The 25603-nt window shown below is 37.8% G+C and overlaps 1 protein-coding gene across 9 annotated transcripts; it reads left to right on the plus strand.

Moving 5' to 3' along the window:
- The first annotated feature begins 1867 nt into the window (after positions 1-1867).
- On the plus strand, positions 1868-25273 carry RNF146 (ring finger protein 146). 9 transcript variants are annotated; one of them, XM_028508993.2, is made up of 3 exons: positions 1868-2042; positions 11162-11269; positions 22953-25273. In XM_028508993.2, exon 3 carries the CDS (start codon positions 22954-22956, stop codon positions 24025-24027), a length of 1074 nt encoding a protein of 357 aa, XP_028364794.1. In that variant the 5' UTR covers positions 1868-2042; positions 11162-11269; position 22953; the 3' UTR covers positions 24028-25273. The 9 variants fall into 9 exon arrangements, with proteins under 9 accessions (XP_028364794.1, XP_028364795.1, XP_035880558.1 ...); XM_028508994.2 differs by having other exon boundaries at positions 1943-2042; positions 11167-11269; XM_028508992.2 differs by having other exon boundaries at positions 1951-2109.
- The last annotated feature ends 330 nt before the right edge of the window (positions 25274-25603 follow it).

Raw genomic sequence — 25603 nt, forward strand, 5'->3', positions numbered from 1 at the left:
AAGAACAAAAAGGGGAGAACTAGAGTGGTACTTGCAAAAAAATGAAACTAGACAACAAACTTACACCATACACCAGAATAAACTCAAAATGGATAAAAGACTTAAATATAAATCTTGATAGCATAAAAGTCCTAGTGGAAAAAACTGGCAGTAAAATTTGAGACATCCCACAGAGCAATATTTTTGCCGATATATCTCCTAGGGCAAGGGAAATAAAGGAAAAAATAAACAAGTAGGACTATATCAAATTAAAAAGCTTCTGCACAGCTAAAGAAACCATCGTCAAAGTGAAAAGGGAACCAACCATATGGGAGAACATGTTTCCCAAAGATACATCGGACAAGGGTTTAACCTCCAAAATAATAAAGAACTCATACAACTCAACACTAGTTTAAAACAATCCAATTAAAAAATGGGCAAGAGACCTAAACAGACACTTCTCCAAAGAGGACATACAGATGGCCCACAGACATATGAAAAGATGCTCAACATCACCAGCCATCAAAGAGATGCAAATTAAAACCACAATGACATATCACCTCATACCTGTCAGAATGGTTATCATTAATAAATCAACAAACAACAAGTGCTGGTGAGGATGTGGAGACAGGGGAACCCTTCTGCAGGGTTGGTGAGAATGCAGACTGGTGCAGCCACTGTGGGAAGTAGTAGGGAACTTCCTCAAAAATTAAAAATGGAACAGCCTTTTGACCCAGTGATCCCGTGCTGGGAATATATCCTAACAATCCCCAAACATAATTCAAAATAGCATATACCCCTATATTCATAGCTGCGTTATTTACAATAGCCAAGTGCTGGAAACAGCCTAAGTGCCCATAGTAGGTAAGTGGATAAAAAACTGTGGCACATTTACACAATGAAATACTATGCAGCAGAAAAAAAGAAGGAGCTCCTACTTTTTACAACAGCACGGATGAAACTGGAGACTATTATGCTAAGTGAACTAAGCCAGCCGGTGAAAGACGAAACCATATGATCTCATTCATAGAAGGAATCTAACGAACTAAACAAACTTACAAGCAAAATAGAACCATGAACATTGGAATATAGAACAGAGGAAAGTGGACAGAGGGTAGGGGTGATGATAGTGGAAAGAAGGGGAAGGGAATAGTCAAAGTACATGTATGAATGACCCATGGACATGGACAACACTGTGGGGATTGATTGGAAGGGGAATGGGAGTTGCTTGGGGGATGATGGCAAAGGGAGAAAAATAATAAATAAATAAATAAATACATAAAAATAAAAAGTATGCTCTTCCACTCTGTTTTATTACATATTAATAAAATACCGCCAGTTCCATAAAAGATAAAGTATATGCTAAAATGAAATGGAGGATATCGCCTAGATTTTGATGTTTAAAACCACCCGCATGCAACAAAAATAACCCATTTGTTTAGGTGTAGATTCTTATGTTAATTAACCTCTTCCTCCAGCTTCCTATGCCTAGTCAAAGAAAAAAGGGTCCAAAATGAAAGATCCTTTTTTTTTCCGATTAAATTGCTCAACCTTTCAGAAAATGTCCAAAAGGACTTCTTTTCTTTCTTTTTTTGGAACGAAAACAAACAGTGTTTTGCCAACGACGGTTGACCCCCAAATCCAGCTACGCATCCAAAGGCTTCTTCTGGGTCTGGATTCAGAATTTCCGAGCAGCACCACCTGCTGGTCCTTTGCGTGTCTTACTCCTAGGCCCTAAATCTCTCTCTGCGGGACCCACACTCTTTCAGAGTCTTCTGCACCCAATTACAACTAAAGCAAAATACAAACCACTTGGAAGGGCTCAGGAAGTGAAACTGCAGATGCGCACAGGCAGGCGAAGGCGGGCAGCCAGCAGCGCGCTCTGGGGGACAGGGGAGCTGGGGCTGGGAGGGGCGGACGCGAGCGCCCGGGTGCGCGGCGCTGTTTCCGCCCCCCCGCGACGCGACGGGTGGTCACGTGATGGCCGCGCGCGTCCCCGGCCGCTGCGGGCTGTAAGGCCGAGGAGAAGAGACTGCGAGGCGGCCACGGCTGTGGCCTGAGAGGTGGGAGTCGGAGGTGAAGTCCTCACGGGGGCAGGGTGAAAATCAGCCACTCCGGGGTCCTAACTCGGTGAGAGGAGTGATGGCTCGCGGTGTCACCTCCTGGTGTGACGCTCCGGGTCGGCCCTGCGCTCCGGGCCTGAGAGGGGCGGCGGCGGGGTCAGGGGCCGGTACCGCGGCGGACGCCCTTGGGTCGGCGCGGCAGCCGCTGTCCACCGCGAGACGGGATGGGATGGGCCAGCTTAGCCCTTCCGGCCGCCCCCCACCGCAGCTGCTGCCGCAGGCAAGAAGACTGTGACGGCTGTGCTTTGCTGGCCCCCCGCCGCAGCCCCTGTCCTGGTCGTCGGCCCGGAGGTGGTCACGGTCTGGGTGCGAGAGGCGGAGCAGCGGCCATTACTGCGCAGCCTCTTCCGCCGGGGTCCTCGTCGCTGCCCTAGTTGGCAGCCGGGTCCCTCTGATCTCCCCTGGCAGCTGTGTCCCTCTGGCCTCCGAGTTAGGGGCCGCGATGGTTAGGGGTGTATCCTGCTCCCTGTTTCCCGTGTAGAGGCCTCTACCCGGGCCTTGGGTTAGATCGCAGCCAGGGTGTACAGTCCCTGCATTTCGTCTTTTTTTCCGGAGCGTCTTTGGCTGCTCCTTTTTCTTCCTTCTCCCCCTCCCCTCGCTCAGTGTCTGGGTCTTGCCTAATACGAAAAGTAGTACCTCCACCTTGTCCTGGTTAAGCCCAGAGCTGCATAGTCTGAGTTGCTTTGATGATTATTAAAGCATCTGAACAACTAGATCTCTCCGTGCCAGTGGAGCGTCCTAAACCTCAGTGCATCTTAAAAGCGGAGGCTGTTGCTTTGTTCTTCTGGTCGCTGGTTGCGGAGTTCTCTCCCTACTCCCATCCCGTCTGAAGGAGTGGGGGTCTCCCATTGTTGTCGCTCTTTTACTTTTCCACAGGCTTCTTGCGAAAGGCTGCAAAATTGTTCTCAGTGTACACACACATTCTGGCAACTAGATCTTTTACCTCGGTGTCCGTTTCCGTACGTGTTTTTATTTTTCCCGAATGCCAGTTTAGTGAGCATTTATTTCGCAAGTTTTCGGAAGTACATGTATTTTGTTTAAGTGCTGTTTTTGTAATATTGAAGCGAATTGAAAGGAGACGAAAGCCAAAAAATGTTAGAAAACGCTTTGTCATTTTATGATTGACATTTCAGGTGCCCCCTCCCCCGTGATTACTTTTTAAATAGGATGTGAAAGTATAAATTGGCATTGAGAGCAGTATATAATTACAGGATTTGGGAGGCCTAAGACTTTTTACGTAAGTGAATCTATATTTAGATGTTTAAAAGACGTGGTATGGTATGTAGGACACATGAAGAAAATGACCCACACGAATAGAATTTATGATACGGCCTTTGATGTTTTTGTGACCAGCAGAATTATTTTTGATGAGTCCCTGGATGTTACAGAAACACATGAAAATAGGTCAAGTAAATCTCATTTAAGAGAGAAAACCAGAAGAGTGAAAGCCACTCCAGAAATAGGTTTTGGGTGTGTTTATTTTAGCTTTGTAAGTCTTAAATTGGAGTAGTTTGTTAAGCCCAGTCTTTAATTTAGAATTTACGTTTCAAACGGGCCCCTGGAAGTTGTGGGCAAAATGAAAACAATCGTGGACATTTGAATGTTTTTGTTATTTACTGGTTGTTAAAAGCTTGATAATACTATAATCATCAGGAAATCATATTTCTAAAGAGCAGGCCACTAGACAAGAAGTGAGATAGAAAGGTAGACATGTGTCAGCTGGTAAAATACATTGTTTCAGTTTCCACCAACTTGAATTGCCAGAAGAATGGGACTGGTTTGTTTGTTTGTTTGTTTTTAATGATCCAAAAATGATTTATTGACTTGGAAGAAAAAGATAGTATTAACTCTTTTTATGATATTAGTCTGTTTGAATATTATGTATTAGCAATTTATTAGCATAAAACACCTGACACATAGTCAGTTGGATATTTGAATGCTTTTTTTTCCCAGTGTAGTAACAGAAGGCACTGAACCTTTTCCATTCTCTTGCATAGCTTCTGATTGTGCCTAAGGAACCCGGGTTTGTGAAAGAAACAGGCAGGATTAGGAGCACTCTTTGTGGGTGTGGAAGCTGTCTTACTAACATTCTGCTGCAACCCCTTGTACTTATTGATGGACTATTTAGTGTTCATGGCTTATTACTTTTTGGGTTAATTAAAACAAGACCTGTTGTTAAATTACTTAAAGTATTTAGAATTTAGAATTACAGAAGTATGGAGTGGGGTGAAATAACTAGTAAGTCACAGGAGTCATGACTTGACCAAGGTCACATGGATAATTAGCAGCAGAACCTTTCTTTTTTACAGAATGGTTGCAGGCTATGAAACTTCTGTTTGATGTGATTAAAAGACAACTTTGTTCACATTCACATTTCATGTTTTATTAAAATGCAAAGCCCACTTTTGGGGGTAAAAATAGGAAGGTTTAGTGTTTGAGTGTGAAGATTGTGAAGGCTATATAGATAGTTCTCCAATAATGTTTTTTAAGGGAAGTGCTATATAATAAGGGAAATATTTTTTAAAAGATTTTATTTATTTTAAGAGAGGGTAAGGGAAAGAGAAAGAGGGAGAGAAACATCGATGTGTGTGGTTGCCTCTCATGTACCCCCTACTGGGGACCTGGCCTGCAACCGAGGCATGTGTCCTGACTGGGAATCAAACCATTACCCTTTTGCTCTGTGGGCCAGTACTCAATCCCCTGAGCCATACCAGCCAGGGCAGGGAAATCCTTTTTAAAAATAAAGTATTTGACCCCATGGAGTTGTGAGTTTTCAGGAAAGACTTATTTCCCATTATGACTTGTGCTTTCTATAAGCTGAGTTTTAACGGGATGAGAGAGAAAGCTAAAAGTGGAAACATTAGGGCATTTAGTTGCATTTAGTTGGGACTCTTTTTTAAGAAATAGATGTATATGGTAAATTACAACCCATCTCTATTCCTTTTACTGGTCCTTCTCCTGTTCTTCCTCCTCCTTCTTCCCCCCACCTCCTTTCTCTTCCTTCCTTTTCCTCCTCCGTATACCAAAAATTCAAATTGAAGTATTTTTCTTTTCTGTCACTGGTAGCTTTTATATAGAATACTCCTTTTTTATGTATTTTGAAAATAAACAGTAACAACTATTTTATTCTATTATTTTATTAGTAATTAAAAATACAGGAAGTCTTTAATCTTTATAATTTGATATTTTAACTGTTGTATACTTATCTTTTTTGACTCTTTAAGATATTTATTTGAATCTAGTATCTGAAAAATAAGCTTGATTTTTTTTACCTTGTGGCTGACTTGAAAGGTAGAATTGTAATTAATACTAGATATTTTCCAGAGAAAATAATAGTATATGCAAATTATAGGAGTATAAATTTGATTGGCCAGAAGGTATAAATAATACAATATACTTCATTTTCAATTATTAAAAATTGGTTGAGTGGGTAAATGATTTAAATTCACTGGTGATCTCTAAACTCTTTATTTTAAAATATAGAATCACTTTTTTATCTCCAGAGTTGTTAAGAGAGAGAAATACCTAATTTAGTTTAATTCTTTTCCCTTTTTTTGCTTTTGATGTTACCTTCCTAACTATTTCTGTATAAATTTTCACCTAAAGAAGGAACCTTAACCCATTAACTAATTGGTATTTGCATGTCAAGATTTTTTGTAAATTTTACTGTAGTAATCTGTAAATTGTATTGAGTTTGGTATATAATTTACAAGTCATTCATTGCAGCAGGAATTATGTATGTTTGAATTATTTATTTTTGCCACATTATTTCTGGCCTGTAGTTAGAATTACACTATTCTATTTTTGGTTGAAAGTAAAAGCCTCTCCCTCCCCAACCCCATTTAAGAAAAACATCTTTGGTTTTAAATGTAGAAGTTTTGTAAGGGCTACTCCACATGTTTGTTCTGAATATTACATTCTGTGTCTTATTTTGTGCCTATATAGTATTGTAAATTGCAGAGGCTAGAATTAATGGATCGGTTTGGCAGAATTGGGACCACCTAAATCTGTCAGATTTGATCACAACAGAATATGCAATTTTCTTTTTCATCTGTGCCAGCAAAAGTGTAGGTCAACTAACATGGAATTCATTTTCTTTATTTAAAGATTATTGTAGTAAGTAGCCAGTTTTGTGTTAAAAACTAATTGTTAATGTGTAAGATATTCAAAACCTATACTGTCCAGTATTGTAGCCACTAGCCACATGGAGCTACTAAGCACTTGATATGTGGCTAGTCTAAACTGAATTGTGCTGTAAGTGTAAAAAACACACTGGATTTGAAAGAGTGTACACACACATTTAAGAATATAAAAATAGCACATTAATTTCTTTACATTGAATATACATAGAAATGGTAATGTATCAAGTATATTAGGTTATATAATATACATATATATATATTTTAAGATTTTATTTACTTATTTTTAGAGAGGGGAAGGGAGGGAGAAAGAGAGGGAGAGAAACATCAGTGTATGGTTGCTTCTTGTGCACCCCCTACTGGGGACCTGGTCCACAACCCAGGCATGTGCCCTAGACTGGGAATCGAATCAGCAACCCTTTGGTTCACAGGCCACCACTCAATCCAGAGCCACAGCAGCCAGGGCAAATAAAATATATTATTTAAAATTAACTTCACCTGTTTCTTTTTATTGTTCTTAATACTGCTAATAGACTGTTTGAATTTACACATGTGGTTTGCATCATATTTCTATTAGATATTGCTATTCTAGACCTTTTCTCTGAGATACAGTACACTGAAGACACACTTTTTTTAAAGGTACCTGAGTTTGAATCCCATCTCCCACTATTGATTTTGGGTTAAATACTTGTGAACTTGGGTTTCCTCATTTATAAACTGGATTTAGTTATACCTCACAGGGTTTTAAATATTCAATGATATAGATCTAATAGTGTTTCCAAACTTTAATATGCATATGAAGCACCTGAAGATCCGATTCTGTAGGTGTGGAGTGGGGCTCTAGACGTTTCATTTTTAAGGAACTCCTAGCTAATACTGATATTGTTGGCTGGGGATCACAGTCTTCATAGCTAGTATCTAGATTACTACATGGATTTTTATTCATTTTTCCTTCCCTCAGTGGTTATTACTCATTTAGAGTCTACTTTGAAAATTACCCATATGATAGAGAAGTTGGAAAAGTTACCATAGGTTGCAAGATTCACTAAAATTGGTTTTATTCATAGATCTTTATCTGCATTCTGGAGAATTCATTGCCAGTGAACAGAGAGGTAAATCTGGTGCTTGTCAAAAGATGTAATGGTGGCTTGAATCTTACAAATGTAGTAACTACTGCTGTTAGATTTTAAGTTCTTCAGTGAAAGGTTTAGAACTTAGACATCTTTATATTTTTTGTGGCCGTGTGCCTTGTTCACAATTAGAACTCAAATGTTGTGATATGTGAATAAGTAAGTTTAGCTTTTTGATGTTTTATTTATCCCAACAGTTATTTTAGGAAGTTAGTTTTTCATTCATCCAAGAGATACCAGTTCAAGTCAATGGGCTCCAGCCTGGGCAGGAAAGAAAATGAGATTGGGAACTGGATAAAGGAAAGGTGGTGGTCAAGAGACTGAAGTCCCATGAAATTAAAAGAAAAGGCGTGGGAGTGAGTGCGTTAATGATCTGGAAGGACCAGAAATTGTGATCTGAGAATGAGATTAAGATTTTAGAGAGGCCACAGTTTTAGGTGGCATCTAGTTCCAAATGTTGCCGTTATATTTTGTTGTTGGAGGAAGGGGGTGAAATTCTTTTAATTTAGGACTTTAGGAATTGAAAACTGAGGACGGTGTTTCTCAGATTGTGTGTGAAGCCCTACCTGCATCAGTATCACTTGAAGTAAGATTCCTGGGGTTCAGCCCACATCTATTGGCCTAGAATCTCTAGGGTTAGGGCCAGAGGATGCATGTTTTTAACAAGCAGCCTCAGAGGGACAGGTTTAAGAACCTCTGAGTTAGGTGTTGGATGATTCATTCTCAGGGATATTTAAATAGGTTCACAGTGATGTATCAGGAGTTAGCCTGAGGAAAATAACCAACAGCGAGAACATTAAGTCATTGCCTTAAAGGTTAAGGGAGAACTGTAGGTGATTATAGCCGGTGGTAGAGACTTCAAAGAATAAGTGTTTTTTTAAGAGTAATGATGTTAGAATAGTAGAATGTTTCTTCCTATCCCGTGTGTGCAAATGGGCAGTTTCTGTTTTGAGTAGGAGTCTTCTGTGGTGCCCTTGAAGTTACAGGTGCCTAGAGGGTAAAGAAAATGGGTTAGGTGGAGGGGGAATCGGGACACTGTAGTTCATATCATGTAAAGACTAAGTTCTAAAGTCAGAGTAAAGCAAAAATTATTTAGAAACCCTATTTAGTCGGTTACTTTTGAAAATTATCTAGTTTTGAAACATGATTATTTTGTTAAACATTTCATGGGATAAACTAGTATTTTAAGGCCATACATCAAAAAAAGGTTTATCTTTAAACACTAAAATAATCCAGATTTTTTTAGTGAGCTAGATTCCCACAATATGAGATGCATATGGAACTGAAAAGAGATTTCAAGTTTCTCCTATCTTGCTATTACTGTGAGGCCCTTCATTTCTTCACTCATTGTGTGTGCTTGATTCTAAGTTATATGTAATATGATGCCCTCTTCATTGGGCATGGTGAAGTGGAAGAAGGAAATATGGAATGAGAAGAAAAAGGATTCATGACATAATGTTGTTGCCTTTGGATTCTCTGAACAGGAGGCAGTTTGAGAAGTTTGGTATGGTTGTAAACTTGGACATACATATAAATGGCAGGAGGTCTTAATGTGACGAGCTTATCTCTGCACACAGTGTCTCCTTGTAGGAGGGCGATGGCTATAGAATACATACCATGTGGGCCACTTTATCCATATAGAACTTGTTTCACTTAAAAATTGTTACTGTAGAGTATAAATAATGAAAACTTGACTGTTTTAACCATTTTAATTCTATAGCGTCATTAATTTCATTTACAATGTTTTACACCCTTCACCACTGTATATTTCCACAACTTTTTCATCACCTCAAACAAAAACTCTGTACCCCTCTCTCTAACCACTGGTAACCTCTAGTCTACCGTCTGTCTCTAAATTTGCCTATTTTTAATATTTCATATGAGTGAGATCATATATTTGTTCTTTTGTGTCTGGCTTGTTTCACTTAGCATAATGTTTCAAGGTTTATCCATGTTGTAGCGTGTATGAGAACTTTTATTTCTTTTTATGGCTGAATAATATTCCACTTTTACATGCCATGTTGTTTATCCACTCTTCTGTTACTGGGCACTTGGGCTGTGCCCACCTTTTGACTTTTTTTTTTTTTCTTTTGTGCATTGTTCTACAGTGGGCATTGAAGTGCAAGTATCTGAGTCCCTGTTTTTAGTTCCTGTGGATACATGCCTGGGAGTGGAATTCTTGGGTCAAATGGTAATCTTACGTTTAACTTTTTTGAGGAACCACCAGTTTTCCCACAGTGGCTATCCTATTTTTCATTCACACCAACACAGTACAAGGCTTCCAATTTCTCCATCCTCACCAATGCTTGTTATTTTCTTTTTTGTTTATTTAAATTGTAGTCATCCAAGTAGATGTAAAATAGCATGTAATTTTGACTTTAATTTACATTTCCCTAATGACTAATAATATTGAGCATCTTTTCATGTACTTATTGTCCATTTCTAAGTCTTCTTTAAAGAAATGTCTATTCAAGTCTTTTGCCCACTTTAAAATTTTTCTTTTGTATTTTTGTTGTTGAGTTGTAGGAATTCTTTATATGTTCCAGATAGTAAACCCTTTTCATAGACATAGTCTCCCATAATGTATATTGTCATTTTACTTGCTTGACAATGTCCTTTGATGCCTGAAAGTTTTAATTTCGATGAAATCCAGTTTATTTTTTTTTTCTTTTGTTGCTCATGTGTTTGGTGTCACATCTAGGAATCCATTACCAAGTTCTAGATTATGGAGATTTACCTCTAATGTTTTCTACCAAGACTTGTGTGGTTTAACTCTTACATTAGGGTTGTTGATCCATTTTGAGTTTATTTTGTATACGGTGTGAAGTGGGGGTCTGGGTTTCACTTTTTGCATGCAAAAATTCCATTGCGGCAGCATTTGTTGAAGAGACTACTCTTTCCCCATCGCATGGAATCGGCACCCTTTTTGAAAATCAGTTGGCCTTCCATATATATGGGTTTATTTCTGGACTCTCTTTTACTGTCTTATTTGTCTATTGTTATCCCAGTATGACATTGTCTTGATTACTGTTGCTTTGTGGTAAGTTTTAAAATCAGGAAATGTGTGTTTTCTAGCTTTGTTCTTTTTTATCTCCAATTGTTTTGGCTATTTAGGGTCCCTCACAATTCCATATGAATTTGAGAACTGGCTTTTCTATTTCTGCAAAAAATGCTGTTGGAATTTTTATAAGAATTTTTTTGAATCTGTACATATCACTTTGAGTAGTATTACTATCTTTTATGCTCTTCCAATTCATGAACACTAGTTGTCTGTACATTTATTTAGCTCTTTAATTTCTGTCAGCAGTTGGTGATGTTCATTCCTGGGTATTTTTTTCTTTTAGATGCTATTATAAATGGAATTGCTTCCTTGAGTTCCTTTTTGGATTGCTGACTGCTAGACATAGAAATAAAACTGACTTACTGTGTCCTGAACTTGCAACCTGCTGCTGAATTTGTGATAGCTCTAGGAGCTTTCTTGTGGATTCTTTGGGATTTTCTGTATAGAAAATAGAGATAGTTTTACTGTCTCTGCAAATAAAGGTAGTTTAACTTCTTCCTTAGGAATTTGTATGCCTTAAATCTTTTCAAGTCAAATTGCTCTGGCTAGAACTTCTAGTATAGTGTTGAATAGCAGTGGTGAAAGCAAACATCTTGGTCTTGAAATTTTTTCACTTGTAAGATACAATTTGCCACTGAATTATGTTAAATGAAAGGGTCATACATAATTAATTTTGTTGTTCTTAACTAGTCTGTAGAGAACTTGATGTTGAATTTTTTTCTTTTGCAGCACAGGATGAACCAGCAGTGGAAGAGCAAATACTGTAAAATGGCTGCATGGCGGTAGAAATGACACCTTACTTTTGTGACGAGCACCTGTAGAGTCTGTAATAGAAAGGTAAGTGTGGCATCGTGGTTCCCCAGAGCTGTAGTAAATTATGTGTACTGGGATAAAATGAGTAAATTAAGTATCTGCCATTTCTCATTTTACAAAATGAATGCTTTTGTATTGATTTTTAGATATTATACTGAGTTAGCAATTTTATTTACATTAACTTATTACCAATGTAGGATTTCCAAAAATCTCATAAGTAAAAGTCTCTCCAAAAAGTGAAACTGAAGACAGAAAATTTGCTCATAGAAGGCTAAAAAACTAGAAAAATCTCCCAGTTTCTTCCCAGGTTCTATTTTCTTTTTACATAGTAACTTACTTAAATAACCATGCTAGGTAGACAGTATCAGCTTTTATAAATAAGAGAGACTTATGGGTTATAAAATACTAGTGAACTAAAAACTTGTTTTGCTAAAATAAATTGATTTTTTTAAAAATTTGTACATTATTACATTTTAATTTATATTGATTTCACTCTTATCCCCAGTTTTACTAGTTATTTTCTTATTATTTAGCCTTTATAAAATATGCTGTCAAATGTTACAGTACCTTGATTTTGCCTATATTGAACTTCATTCTATTCTGGATGAAACATTTTTATACAATAAACATCATATTTACATCTCCCAAGTTAATATGAACACTGTCCTGCTTGACGTCACTATATGAAAAATGCAGTGAACCTTTTATAGACATTTGTAGTCTTGGTGGTTACAGTGTTTAAAATACTGGACAAAAAAGTGACTCTTACACATACTATTTATTTCACATGTACTTCTAGTTTGATATATAACTACTGTCATCTACTTTTTCAATATGATGCTTTGATTATATACACTCATTAAAAGTGTGACCATATCATTCTTGTTGAGAATTTCATAAAAAATGAAATCAGTAAGCCTTTTCTTCATAATTAGGGCAGATATATCTTTTATTTAATTCTATTCATGTTATCTGTCTATCTGTCTATGTATCTGTTATCTATCTTTTTTTAATCCTGTAGCTCAGATAGTCTATGTGCTGGCTGTCAAGGACCTAGACTCTGGTCTGATAAGTGAAACATATATATATATAAAATTAATAATTAAATAGTACAAGATATGCCATAGTGAGGTAGCAATAAAATAGATTTTGGAAAGCATTTATTCCATCTGAAGGGTTCAGGGTTAACAGAAGAACTTTTGGGATGATCTTAAAGAATCAATAGAATTTTAACAATCAGAAAATTAGAAAATATTTTTCAAGCCAAGGAGATGAGGAGGAGCAGAGCTGCCTAAAACATGAAGGCCTCTTAGGGGAGTCAGGAAGCAAGCCTACGTGGGAAAGTGGGGTGGGAGAAAGAGACCTTATAGGAAAGGGAATGAGTGTTTGATTAGTCCCTACTATATTGCCAGGTTCTTAAGTTGGTATTTTATTTGATTATTGAAAGTAATCACTGTGAAAGATAGTAGTAGCTTTATTTACTGATAAAGAAATAGAATTAGATGAAGTTATTTTGTCAGTATTTACCAAATTCCTCTTTGGGACACTTATTAAACAACACAGGTTTTTAGACTCTAACCCAGTTAAGTCCAGATTTCTAGGGAAGAACACATCAACTTATTTTTACCTTTAGGGAAGTTTGGGAAATGCTGTTTTGGTCAACATAGTGAAAATAAATGTAGAGCTAGGACTTTAATTCTGTATTACTCTAAAGGCTGTATCAGTGTAATTAAACCAGTGTTTAGGAGTTTGCAGTAGATTATGTAGACAGTAGAAAACTATTAAAGATTTAATAGTTTAGACATGATTGAACTAAGAAAAGATGAGAGGAAGAAAGTCTGAAGTCAGGGAGGTCACTTAGGAGGTCAGTATTTTGTACAGGAGGGTGTCCAGGAGCAGAATGTGGATCACTGGCTTTGGGGATAAGGGGAACACATAATAAACAAGTTTCTGTCATAGAAAAGAGAATGGCCAAGGAATAAGGGAGCAATGAGAATGGTTCAAATGGTTTTTTATAAGGTAAAGATCAAAGGAAGAAGATACAGCTTTAAACCAGCAGATATTTTGTTTTTAGTTACATTTGGTTTCATGTGCCTGGAAAACACCAAGGTAGACTTTCTGAAAATGTAGGTCTGAGGTGGAAAGGTTCTGGATATTAGATGTTGGGTGCCGTGTAAGTATATGTATTTGGAATATTCAGTTGATTGTTTAGGTATAGAATGTAGTGTGAAAATAGGGCCTTTTTGAGGAATACTGGTATTTAAGGGAAGCTAGAGAAGACAAAGAAAATGAAATAGAAAGGAGAATTGGGAGAGAGTACCATCATGAAAATGAAGAGTAAACTTTTAGAAAAAGAGCCCTGACTGGTGTGGCTTAGTTGATTGGGCATAGTCCTCCAGTGAAAGGTCACTAGTTCGATTCCTGGTCAGGGCACATGCCTGGGTGGCAGGTTTGGTCCCCATCAGCGCTTTTATGAAAGGCAACAGATGGATGTTTTTCTTTCTTTCTTTTTTTTTTTTTTTTTTTACGTTTAGTCAGTTTGTATTTTTATTGTTATTTGTGCACTATATTTTTTGCAGAAGACACATACTTGAGTACATGCAATACTTTGATTATATAGCAAATGAAATATTGAAAAATATCATATTATAACCAATTTTCTTTTACACAGTTGATTTTTACATTTTTAAGTTAGCTAATTTGAATTCTTTTTTTAAAAATTTTTATTTATTTATTTTTAGAGAGAGAAGGGAAGGAGAAAGAGAGAGAGAGAGAAACATCAATGTGTGGTTGCTGGGGGCCGTGGCCTGCAACCCAGGCATGTGCCCTGACTGGGAATCGAATGGATGTTTTTCTTTCATGTCAGTATTTCTATCCCTCTCATTCTCCCTGCCTTCCCTTCTCTGTAAAAAATAAATAAATAAAGCCTTAAAAAAAAAACTTAGGAAAAGAAATCAGTGGTTAATAATATTCAGTGCAATGTGATCATACACATTTAGCCTGAAAGAGGTCATTACTAGACTTCACATGTAGTCGATTTTGAAATGTAGGGATAGAGAATATTGTTCAAAATCTTGGAGGAACTAACATGGTTCTAATACTAACTTGATGGGTTATCTTGGAAAACAACTAGCAATGCCCCATCCTAGCCAAGAGGAGTGATAATAAGGAAGAGTGAAAATAAAGATAAATTTTGAGAATTCATTTTTACCTAATTTCTTAAGGATAAGGGAGTCCTGGATATCTCTTAGCTAAAAGATTAGAGGATCTTTATAATAGCCTGTTTGAGAATAGGGAAAATAAGATGTCTTAACTGAGTAAAAAGTTATTGATAGTAGGCTTGATGGTCTCTGGGAAAGCAAAATGGCTAATCACTGTGTGGTGCTCACAATTTATGCACCAAATACTTCACTACAAAGTGGAGATTTTCCTGAGTTAAAGAGTAACTTTTATAAGTCCTCTCCTTGTTTGACCCTTTTTTTTTTTTGCAAGTGTCTCCCTCATGGCTTTTTTGGTAGTGGTCTCTCTTTATTCTCTATTTCTCTGTGACCATATTTTGCATCCTTTGCACTCTACGAGGGGGGACCCCAAAACCCCAGATTTATTAAAAATTGTGTATTTATTCTTACAAGTTTAAACTTCAGTCACCTTCCAAGTACTATCCATTTGCTACAGTATACCATGAAGATGTTTTTTCTACTGCTCAAAACAGTTCTTGAACTCGTCAGTTTTGATGTCTTTTAGCGCTTCTGCCATTTTTTGTTTTATCTTTTACGTATTGCCAAAATATTTCCCTTTGAGGACTTTTTTCATTGGGGAAAAAAAAAAAGTTGCTCAGGGCGAGATAGAGTGAAATAGGGAGCATGGGGCACAGGGATCCTGTCATTTTTTGGCAAAAACTGCTGAACACTCACCACTATTTGGGCAGGTGTGTTTGTAAATCACCCATCATGAAATGGGCAAATATGTTGAGTCTTCAAAAAAAATTCACTGAAGCCTAAGGCAGCCCCCTCACAACTCCACCAGTTGGTGCACTGATATAGATGGGTTCCTAGAACACTCACCGAGAGGGGGAAGCCTGTACTAAAAGGGGCGCACCTCCAGAAGATAATTCCCGGTTTCTTTGGGTCCCCCTCATATTTTTGCCTTACTTAGACATGTTGGGATAATCCAAGGTTCTGTGATTGGCTCTTTTGTCTGCTGCCTCTACAGGTTTAATTTGGGCATTCATCCATTTTCATGTCTGCAAGAACCATGTATGTTGATTCATCAGTATTCTTTGAGCTTAGATTTCTTTGGAGTACCAGTCTAGTAGATTCAGCTTTCATCTACCTGTCTTCATCTGGTGACTTCATAATTATCTCAGAATCATTATATCTGAGACAGAACTTTCTTTGAATTCTATCCTGATGGATATAGTACCACCACTCATCAGTAACCAATGTTTTTATTTCTGTTTCCTTCCTACTTCTCATATCTGTTGTTGGAACCTTACATCTGCAACCTCCTTCCCATTATCTTATAAAGGATGAGTAATCCAGGTATTTGCACTATGCCACCAGGTCTTCCTTCAAACTTCTGTCCAAGTGATCTTGATAAATTACTAAACTTGGCTGTCACTTTCTTATACAAAATCCTTCAGTAAATTCCTCTTGCCTCTTTAGGGGTTCTAGGTAGACCAGCTTTATAGAGATTCTTGAACCCTTTGAAATTTTATGTAAGATTTCATCAGATTCTTAGTAAGTTTGTGACCTAAGAATTTTTAAGAATCATTGGTATTTAGTAAATGTTTAAATTTGTTAAGATAGCATAATGTACAAGATCTTTGCAGCACTTATTGCATAGTACATTTCATCCATTCAAAATGTATTTATCCCATCCCTGTTAGTTACCATTCCTTTCTTTTTGCTCTCTGGTGTCTGTTATGCCTTTTGTTAAACTAATCAGTAATGCATGTTTGTGTTCATTAACTTATCTGCCTCTACACTTTGATGGCAAGTTTTTGCATCTCCTTCCTAGTGCCATAGGCATTTTGGATGCTCACATACTCTTCTCTGTTCAAAATGGAAAGGGAAAAAGGACATATTGAAAGTGACAGAGCTCTTGAGGCAGGCAATATAAATTTCATTCCTTTAACACTTTGTGAAACTTCTTAGTAACTCCTTGAAGCTCTACCTTAATATTATTGATGGTGGTACTTATATTTGGTCAGTCATAACTATTGTGGAGGCAATCTCTGTAGCATTTAAGAGTGCAGGCTGTGAAGTCATTCAAATTCGAATGTAATTTCAACTCCTCTCACAGTTAAGGAGTAGTTACATTTATACAGTCCTAAAATTATTTCAGCCCTTTGAAGGCAACTGTGAGGCTGATGTGGCCCCTGGTGAAAATGAGTTTGACACCCCTGATTAAGAGGACTTAGGAATGGTCATTGTTAAATTTAAATTTGAAAGTTTCATTTTTAACTTGTATTAAACTTTAAACTCTTTGTATTCTAGGAGGGCTAAAGATTTAAGGAATTTTTTTCTTTTAAAAGTAGTCAAAGTTTGGGGAAGGAAGATGACATTCATTTTTGATAGCTTTGGACTTACCAAAAGGTAGTATGTTAACTTACTCTGTGTTTCCTTTTTGTTGTGTTTATAATTAGATTCTGAGCTCAGACTTTAAACAATCTGGTTTTTAATATTTGAAATTTTTATTGCTGTCTAAAAAGTTATTCAATACTATGCAAGCTAAAGACCTTTTTCATTTATAGTAATTTTACCTTTTGACTAGATGTCCTCAAGAAGATTAAACAAAATCTAAGTACTTAGTGGTTTTCCGTATCCCTCTAAGCCTTCTATGGGAAGAAGAAGAATGGGATTTGTGCTTAAAAGTTATAATATCACAAGATCCAGTTATATGTATGTTCTTTAGTAGAGTTGAACTAACTCTACTCCAAATTTTTACATACTAAGTTATTCTTAATTTAGTAACCAGGAAATAGATTCCCTTTTTTGAACGACCACTGAAGTTTCCGAAGACATTTATTGGTTAGAGAATATCTCTCATTGATTAGCATTAAGGGTTTCAAACCCTTGCTCTGCAAAAGAGGGGCAAGGCATTTCTTACTTACATATTGGTATGATCCTCTGAACGCATTAGTGTCTGACCTATTTGAAGGTCATTGAAACTATGCAAAATAGAGACTTTGTAGGACATTAAAATGGTGTGTCTTACGTTTTGAAGTATGTCTTATGTTTTATAGGAAGTCTAGTAGTTTGGGTTGCCTTGTCTTTACCTTGTCATATCTTAGTTTTATCTTGTGCACTGTATGTGCCTCATCCAGAATTATGTGAGATGTATTTACTAAGTGTTTTCTCCATTTCTTAGTTAGACTAACAGTATAGTTGGTGGGCTAAACAGAAGCAGAATTTCAAATCTGCTATGCTAAAGAGGTAGTTGAAAGTGCTTCAGGTGAAATAATGAAGCTTTAGCTGTCTGTTGTTTGTTTTCTGATGAAATTTATCCAGCTTTACTTCATTCTTTGAGAAATGTTTTCTAATGAGAATGCCTGCCCAAACAGAATTGTGCCTTTACAAGTGTGTTCTTTTACAGCTCATACTTTCCCTTGGGGTGGTTGTAATTGCTTCTCTCTCTCTCTTTTTTTTTTTTTTAGTTTTTAAATTATATATTTAGGTTTATCCATGCATAGAATAAAGATTATATAAGATATTGGTCATAGTAGTGTCCCAGGTTTGATTCCCAGCCAGGGTACATTCCTGGGTTGCAGGCCATAACCCCCAGCAACCGCACATTGATGTTTCTCTCTCTCTCTCTCTCTCTCTCTCTCTCTCTCTCTCTCCCCCTCTCTCCCTCCCTCCCTTCCCTCTCTAAAATAAATAAATAAATAAAATCTTTAAAAAAAAAGATATTGGTCATATTAAGCAGAGTGGAGAGTAATGTTTTCAGGTTGAAAACTTCCCATTTTGCAGATGAGCTAACCGCGTCTGATGGAAAATTGACTTTTTGTGTCAATTTTACTTAAATATAACAGGGTTTTGGATTATGCATTTTTAAAAAGTACTTGTCAAAGTTACATGTTCTATGTTTTATTTACATTTTACCAGGCTTTTGTTTTTCTTTTTTAAATTTTACACGTACTCATTCTGCCTTCTGATTACTTTATAGCTTCACCTCCTGCCTTTCCGTCGGTTGTTTGACTCAATGCCTTGCACATGTCTCTGCCTTGAGTCTCCTCCACTCCCGGCCTCCTGCACCCTAAACTTTCTAGCCTATATCCATCCTGTCATCTCTCTCATGATTATTACTTTTAATAAATATCTAACACATTTTCATTACTGCAGGAATCAAGTGCCATATGATTATATGCTTGCTTGCCATGTATGTTTGCCTATTTTATAGCGTGGATGTGTGTCCTATACATCTTTAGCTCTATCAGTGCTCTCATTGTACATGGACCATAGTAGTCGCGTAATGTTTACCTGAATCAATAAAGCAGAAGTCCCAAATTCCATGCCAATGTATAGCCTTCATACATCCAGTTTGACAAGTCTTTGTCTTTTTTTTTCCTCTCTTCTCTTCAGGGCAACTTTGGCATTCATGTTATTTTCTCTCTTGTGCTTACATGATTGTAACATCAGTAGAGCTTTAGTGATTGCAAAGCATTTTTTTTTTTTGCTCTTCTCACCTAAGTTTTATAAACTGTGATATGCAGGTGAGGAAATTTAGACTAAGGGTTTAACTGAGTGCCTAAGAATATATAAGTAACAGGGAGATCAACACTCAGGTTTTTAGATTTAATGTCCACTGTTGGTTCCATTGTATAACACTGCCTTTATTCAAGTTATCCTTTCTCCCTTGGCCATCTGCAGTGTGTCAGTATATAGTCAGCAGGGTGCTGCTTCAGGGTTGATCTTTAATTGTACTGACAGAATTTTTATACATTTCAAAGGTATGTGTAAGTTAACACTTAGGGAAAAAAGTGTCTATCAGTCAGCTGGTCTAACTTAATATTATGACTTTTTAAAAAGATTTATTTATTTATCTACTTTTAGACAGGGGAAGGGAGAGAGAAACATCAATATGTGGTTGCCTCTCATGTGGCCCTCATTGGGAACCTGGCCCACAACCCAGGCATGTGCCTTGATTGGGAATCAAGCCTGCAACCCTTTGGTTAGCAGCCTGTGCTCAATCCACTGAGCTACGTCAGCCAGGTAACTTAATATTATTGAAAATAGAAACCCCCACAACTTATTTCATAATGTGATGTATTCATATTTTTCTTAGGGAAACATTCATTTTCTTAACAAATTTTTGAGGGTTCTGTGTCTGCCATACACTGTATGGGAATACAGACATGAGCCAAGAGTGACCTATTCTCTGCCTTTATAAAGTCCACCCAACTATGAGGAAACTGACATTAACAAAATAATTCCACAGGTAGGTGTAACACTGCAATTCTATTAAGTGTTATGAATGAGAAGTGCACTACCGTAGGGGGGAAAAGAAAAGGTGATTTGACCTAGTCATGGAGGCTTTGTCAAGAGGGATGTAATATGGGAAATAGTTTGCCCGTGGAGAGTTGGGGAGGCGGGAAGTGAGAAAATGTTCCATATGGAGAAAAGCTATTATTGGAGAGAGTAGCCAGTGTGGCTATCAAGGCAAGAAGTTTCAGGTGAGATGAGGCTGGAGTGGGAGTTAGGGTCCAGACCATTCAGGGCATAGAGATCCTGGTCTTTATCCTAAAATCGTTTTAAGCAGGTGGTAACGTTGAAATAATTAAAAGGCATACATAGTTATTAAACAGTGGTCACTTGGTGGCTAAGGAAGTGTAGAGATGGATGATAGTAGGTGATTTGGGAGATAGATGATAAAATGTTGGCTTGCTGATGTTTTGGATTGGAAAATGGTAAGAAAAGAGCAGTTTCAGGTATGGATTCCTGAAAGCAGATGGTGGTGCTGTTAAGGAGTAAATGAGGAGGAAACAGGTCTTGAGTTTAGTTTTTGTGCCTCCATGGCATCGGAGAAGAGATCTAAAATAGGCTATTAGAACTATAGGTCTAGGGCTGAAAAGGGAGACCTGGGCTGGTGATACCAATTTGTGAATCATTTGTATATGGGTAACAACTGAAGCCATTAGAATAGATAAGGTCATTTTGAAAGAGTACAGAAGGAAGAGCATATGTGGTTTAGAAAATGTCACAGCAACAAAAAGAGGCCGTTAATAGTGTTTCACAGAGAGGGAATGAAGTGACTGGTTTAACCTGTGCTTTCAGATTCACAGCAGGGATAGGGAACTTCTGGGATTGCTGCCATTTGGTTTTAGTTACATATGGTGTACTTGTCAAGGACCAAAAGTATATTAACATATGGTAATATTTGCAAACTTGACACCATTAATATCCTAAAAGGCTACAAAATCATCACTTTCTGTAATGGTCATCTGAATTACTTTCAGTCATTTTTTTTTATTCCTGCAACTGCTTTCCAGACTGATTGTCAAAGTGAGTCTAGAATGGACTGTACATTTTTTTAAATCTTTGCATTTAGTTCTATCTTACACAGTGTATGACTGAATAAAATGGTATATTTATTTAAAATCTATCTGTACCTTAATTGTATTTTTTTGTTTTGTTTTTTTTAATATATTTTATTGATTATGCTATTACAGTTGTCCCATTTCCCCCCTTCTCTCCCCTCCACCCTGTACCCCACTCCCACCCACATTTCCCCCCTTTAGTTCATGTCCATGTGTCATACTTATGAGTTCTTTAGTTTCTACATTTCCCGTACTATTCTTGCCCTCCCCCTATCTATTTTCAACCTACATTCTATGCTACTTATTCTCTATACCTTTTCCCCCTCTCTCCTCCTCCCACCCCCCTGCTGCTAACCCTCCATGTGCCCTCCATTTCTGTGGTTCTGTTCCTGTTCTAATTGTTTACTTAGTTTCTTTTGGTTTTGCTTTAGGTGTGGTTGTTAATATTTGTGAGTTTGCTGTCCTTTTACTATACATGTCTTTTCTTTATCTTCTTTTCTTAGATAAGTCCCTTTAGCATTTCATAAAATAAGGGCTTGGTGATGATGAACTCCTTTAACTTGACCTTATCTGAGAAGCACTTTATCTGCCCTTCCATTCTAAATGAGAGCTTTGCTGGATAGAGCAATCTGGGATGTAGGTCCTTGTCTTTCATGACTTGGAATACTTCTTTCCAGCCCCTTCTTGCCTGTAAGGTCTCTTTTGAGAAATCAGCTGACAGTCTGATGGGAACTCCTTTGTAGGTTACTGTCCCCTTACTCTTGCTGCTTCTAGGATTCTCTCCTTCATTTTTACCTTGGCTAATGTAATTATGATGTGCTTTGGTGTGTTTCTTCTTGGGTCCAACTTCTTTGGGGCTCTCTGAGCTTCTTGGATTTCTTGGAAGACTGTTCCCTTTGCCAGATTGGGGAAGTTCTCCTTTATTATTTGTTCAAATACATGTTCAATCTGTTGCTTTTCCCCTTCCGATTCTGGTACCCCTATAATTCGGATATTGGGACGTTTAAAGGTGTCTTGGATGCTCTTAATCTTTTCCTCAATTTTTTGAATTCTTATTTCATCATGCTTTCCTGTTTGGTTGATTCTATCTTCCTTCTGGTCCACTGTATTGTTTTGAGACTCATATTCCTTCCTTTCACTATTGGCTCTCCTCCGCGTATCTTCCTGCATCTCTTTTATGGTAACCTGCATCCTTTCATCTAAATTGCACCTAAAATCAATCAGTTCCGTGAGCTTTCTGATCACCAGTGTTTTGAACTGCGCATCTGATAGATTGGCTAATTCTTGGTCGCTCAAAAGGATGAGTCCTGGGGGACTGATCTGCTCTGTTGAAAACATACTTTTCCCCTGTCTCTCTTTTTTTTTTTTTCCTGGTCTGGTTGCTCTTGTTACGGTGGGGGGCAGAGCCTTAGGTGCTCACCTGGGCTGGGCACCCCAGTCGCTAGATTGTGACGTTATATGTGGGGGCGGGGCGGGAGCGGGATGGGAGAAAACAATGGCGATAGTTCCGTTCTCCTGGACTCAGACCCTTGTCTGGGCTTCCGGGCCGTGAGTTCTGCCCTGGTCCACAATCGCTACCCCTCTGGGTCTGCCAGCCGCAGCTTGCGTACTCAGGGATCACCGCTGCCTTCTTGCGCCCCCGGATGGCTGTCGCACTGATTTCACACCAAACTTTCCCCGACCTCTGCGCGCCGCCGACCCGAGCCAGCCCACGCCCGCCCAGCTTGTCTTCTCCTACCAGTCCGGATGAACGCGTCTACTTCAACTTCTTGGCTGCCCGACTTCCATTCAGATAAATCCTCTGCCGGATCTGGGTGTTATTCTGATAATAAATTATTGTTGTAAATTATTGTTTTTCTAATCTTGGTTGTACGAGGAGGTGCGGTGCGTCCACCTATTCCTCCATCTTGCCGGAAGTCCTAATTGTATTTTTTTATTTTAGGCTTAACATTTGTGAGCCTTATTGACCCCAACAAGCAAAAGTCAATGGTATACAAACCAAAAAGATTTTTCTACACAAGAGTTTTTTCCTGTATTTTCATTTTTGTATCTCCATTGTCTAGTACGTGGTTTACATAGGATAGGTGCTTTATAAGTTTTTTCTGAATTGTTGAATTAAAAGTTAAAACAGATTTTTAACATATGTATTTTCTTTTATTTTCTTAGGATGGCTGGCTGTGGTGAAATTGATCACTCAGTAAACATGCTTCCTACCAACAGGAAAGCGAATGAGTCCTGTTCTAATACTGCACCTTCTCTAACTGTCCCTGAATGTGCCATTTGTCTGCAAACATGTGTTCACCCAGTCAGTCTGCCTTGTAAACATGTTTTCTGCTATCTGTGTGTAAAAGGAGCTTCATGGCTTGGAAAGCGATGTGCCCTCTGTCGACAAGAAATTCCTGAGGATTTCCTTGACAAGCCCACCTTACTGTCACCAGAAGAACTCAAAGCAGCAAGTAGAGGGAATGGTGAATATGCATGGTATTATGAAGGAAGAAACGGGTGGTGGCAGTATGATGAACGCACTAGTAGAGAGCTGGAAGATGCTTTCTCCAAAGGTAAAAAGAGCACTGAAATGTTAATTGCTGGATTTCTGTATGTTGCTGATCTTGAAAATATGGTTCAATATAGGCGAAATGAACATGGACGTCGCAGGAAAATTAAGCGGGACATAATAGATATACCAAAGAAGGGAGTAGCTGGACTTAGGCTGGACTGTGATGCTAATACCGTAAACTTAGCAAGAGAGAGCTCTGCTGATGGAGCGGACAGTGTATCGGCACAGAGTGGAGCTTCTGTTCAGCCTCTAGTGTCTTCTGTAAGGCCCCTGACATCAGTAGATGGTCAGTTAACAAGCCCTGCAACACCAACCCCTGATGCAAGCACTTCTCTGGAAGACTCTTTTGCTCATTTACAGCTCATTGGAGACAGCCTGGCTGAAAGGAGCCACAGGGGGGAAGGAGAAGATCGTGAATTACCATCTTCAGGCAGGGTACCAGCACCAGATACTTCCATTGAAGAAACTGAATCAGACGCCAGTAGTGATAGTGAGGATGTATCAGCGCTTATTGCACAACACTCCTTGACCCAACAGAGACTCTTGGTTCCTAACACAAACCAGACAGTATCTGATCGAGCAGATCGATCAGGAACTGATGGATCACTAGCAGGGGGTGTAACAGTGAGTAGCACTGTTAGATCTAGAAGGCCTGATGGACAGTGCACAGTAACTGAAGTTTAAATAAAAAACTCTTCAGCTCCACTCAAGGTTAAAATGAGTATCTGTAAATTTCTGCCCACATAACATTATACTCATCCCTAATAATACATTTTGGGAGTTGGGGTGGGAAGGGGTATAGGAAGGATAGATCTGTAATTAAAATGTCTAACATGTCTCTGTTGAGAAATTTATTTAATATAAGGAACTTGGGTGTTAATAGTTGAGAGTTGTTTAGTAATAACCCAGTTTTCTTGAGGTCTGTTTATTTTATAGTTTTTAAAGATTTCTAAAGTTCTTTTGGCCGGCGTGTGTGTATTATCTGTGCATTTAATCGTCCCATCTGACTCTTGCATTTTGTCTTACTTTTCTGCATGGATTGACTTAAAACCATTAACTAAAATTTGGCACCTATGAGATGTCTGGTATCAGTTTTAACAGGAAGCTTAATGTGAGAATACATGTGAATTTGGGATTTTAAAATAGACAAAAACTTTAATAGTAAAGTTACTGAAATGGAATGTAAAGAACACCTAATAACTTAATGTTCCATAATCTTGTCTGTAATACATTTCATGGCGTCCCCATAGACTTTGCTGTCTAGTCCTTGTAATTTGATGTTTCTCTTGATCCACAGTTTTCTTTTTGATTACAAAATTTATAATTTAATAAATACTAGAGTTTACCAAAAATAAATTGTCTCTTGCTTAGGTCTGGAAAGGGGATGGAGACATTTTGACATCTGTGGCCAAAGGTCACTAAAAATTGTGGTCATTTCAAGTGGTGGTATTCAGTTTAAACAAGTCACCTGCTCAAAGAAGTCTGGTTTTTTCATAGGAAGCATTTAAACAGAATCTGCAGGCAGTGTGCATGGAGTAAATAAACTTGGAACTAAATGAAAAGCCTATGAGATGAATTTCTTAAATAATTGTAGTAGAGAATATGATTTTTCTTGCCAGTCTTCATTAGCAGTCTAACACTCATCTGAATTAAATTAAATGCTAGGCTTACTTATAAACAGCATTCATAGACACAAATTCACTTTATACAAAATGCTGTAGAACCTGTGGCAAAGTAGGAAGTATTGGTTTTACTTGGTAACTCAGAATTTGATTCTGCAAAAAAGTAATGTAAGTTGGTCTTACTACATTTTCCTAACTCAAAACAGTAGGATCATGTTGATGAGGCTTATGTAAGCGTTTAATATGATTTTGAAGTGTGAATTGAGTTTTACAAATAGCAAATAAAAACTGTCGCTACTTTGAAATTATCTTTTACCTCTATGATGTTAAAATTGGGACTTAATTCTTTGACTTATGATTTTTAGTCTGTTATTGATATAAGCACGAGTTTAAGCTGTGTGTTTTTATTAAATTTAGTTTTAAAAGTTATAAAAGAAGAAAGGCTAGCTACTTTTCAGGAAAACCATAGAAATCTGATGCACAGTACAAATGCTTGTGTCGCTTTGAGCCTCAGGCAGTCTTGGTAGAAAGTTAAACTTTACTACACGATAGTAAAATTTAAGAAACAGCAGAAAATTCCAGGGCACACAAATGAATGGCCAGTTTTGTAGTCAGCAGACATTCTACATGGTGGTTAT

The sequence above is a fragment of the Phyllostomus discolor genome, chromosome 4 (assembly GCF_004126475.2).
Source record: "Phyllostomus discolor isolate MPI-MPIP mPhyDis1 chromosome 4, mPhyDis1.pri.v3, whole genome shotgun sequence".
NCBI lineage: Eukaryota > Metazoa > Chordata > Mammalia > Chiroptera > Phyllostomidae > Phyllostomus > Phyllostomus discolor.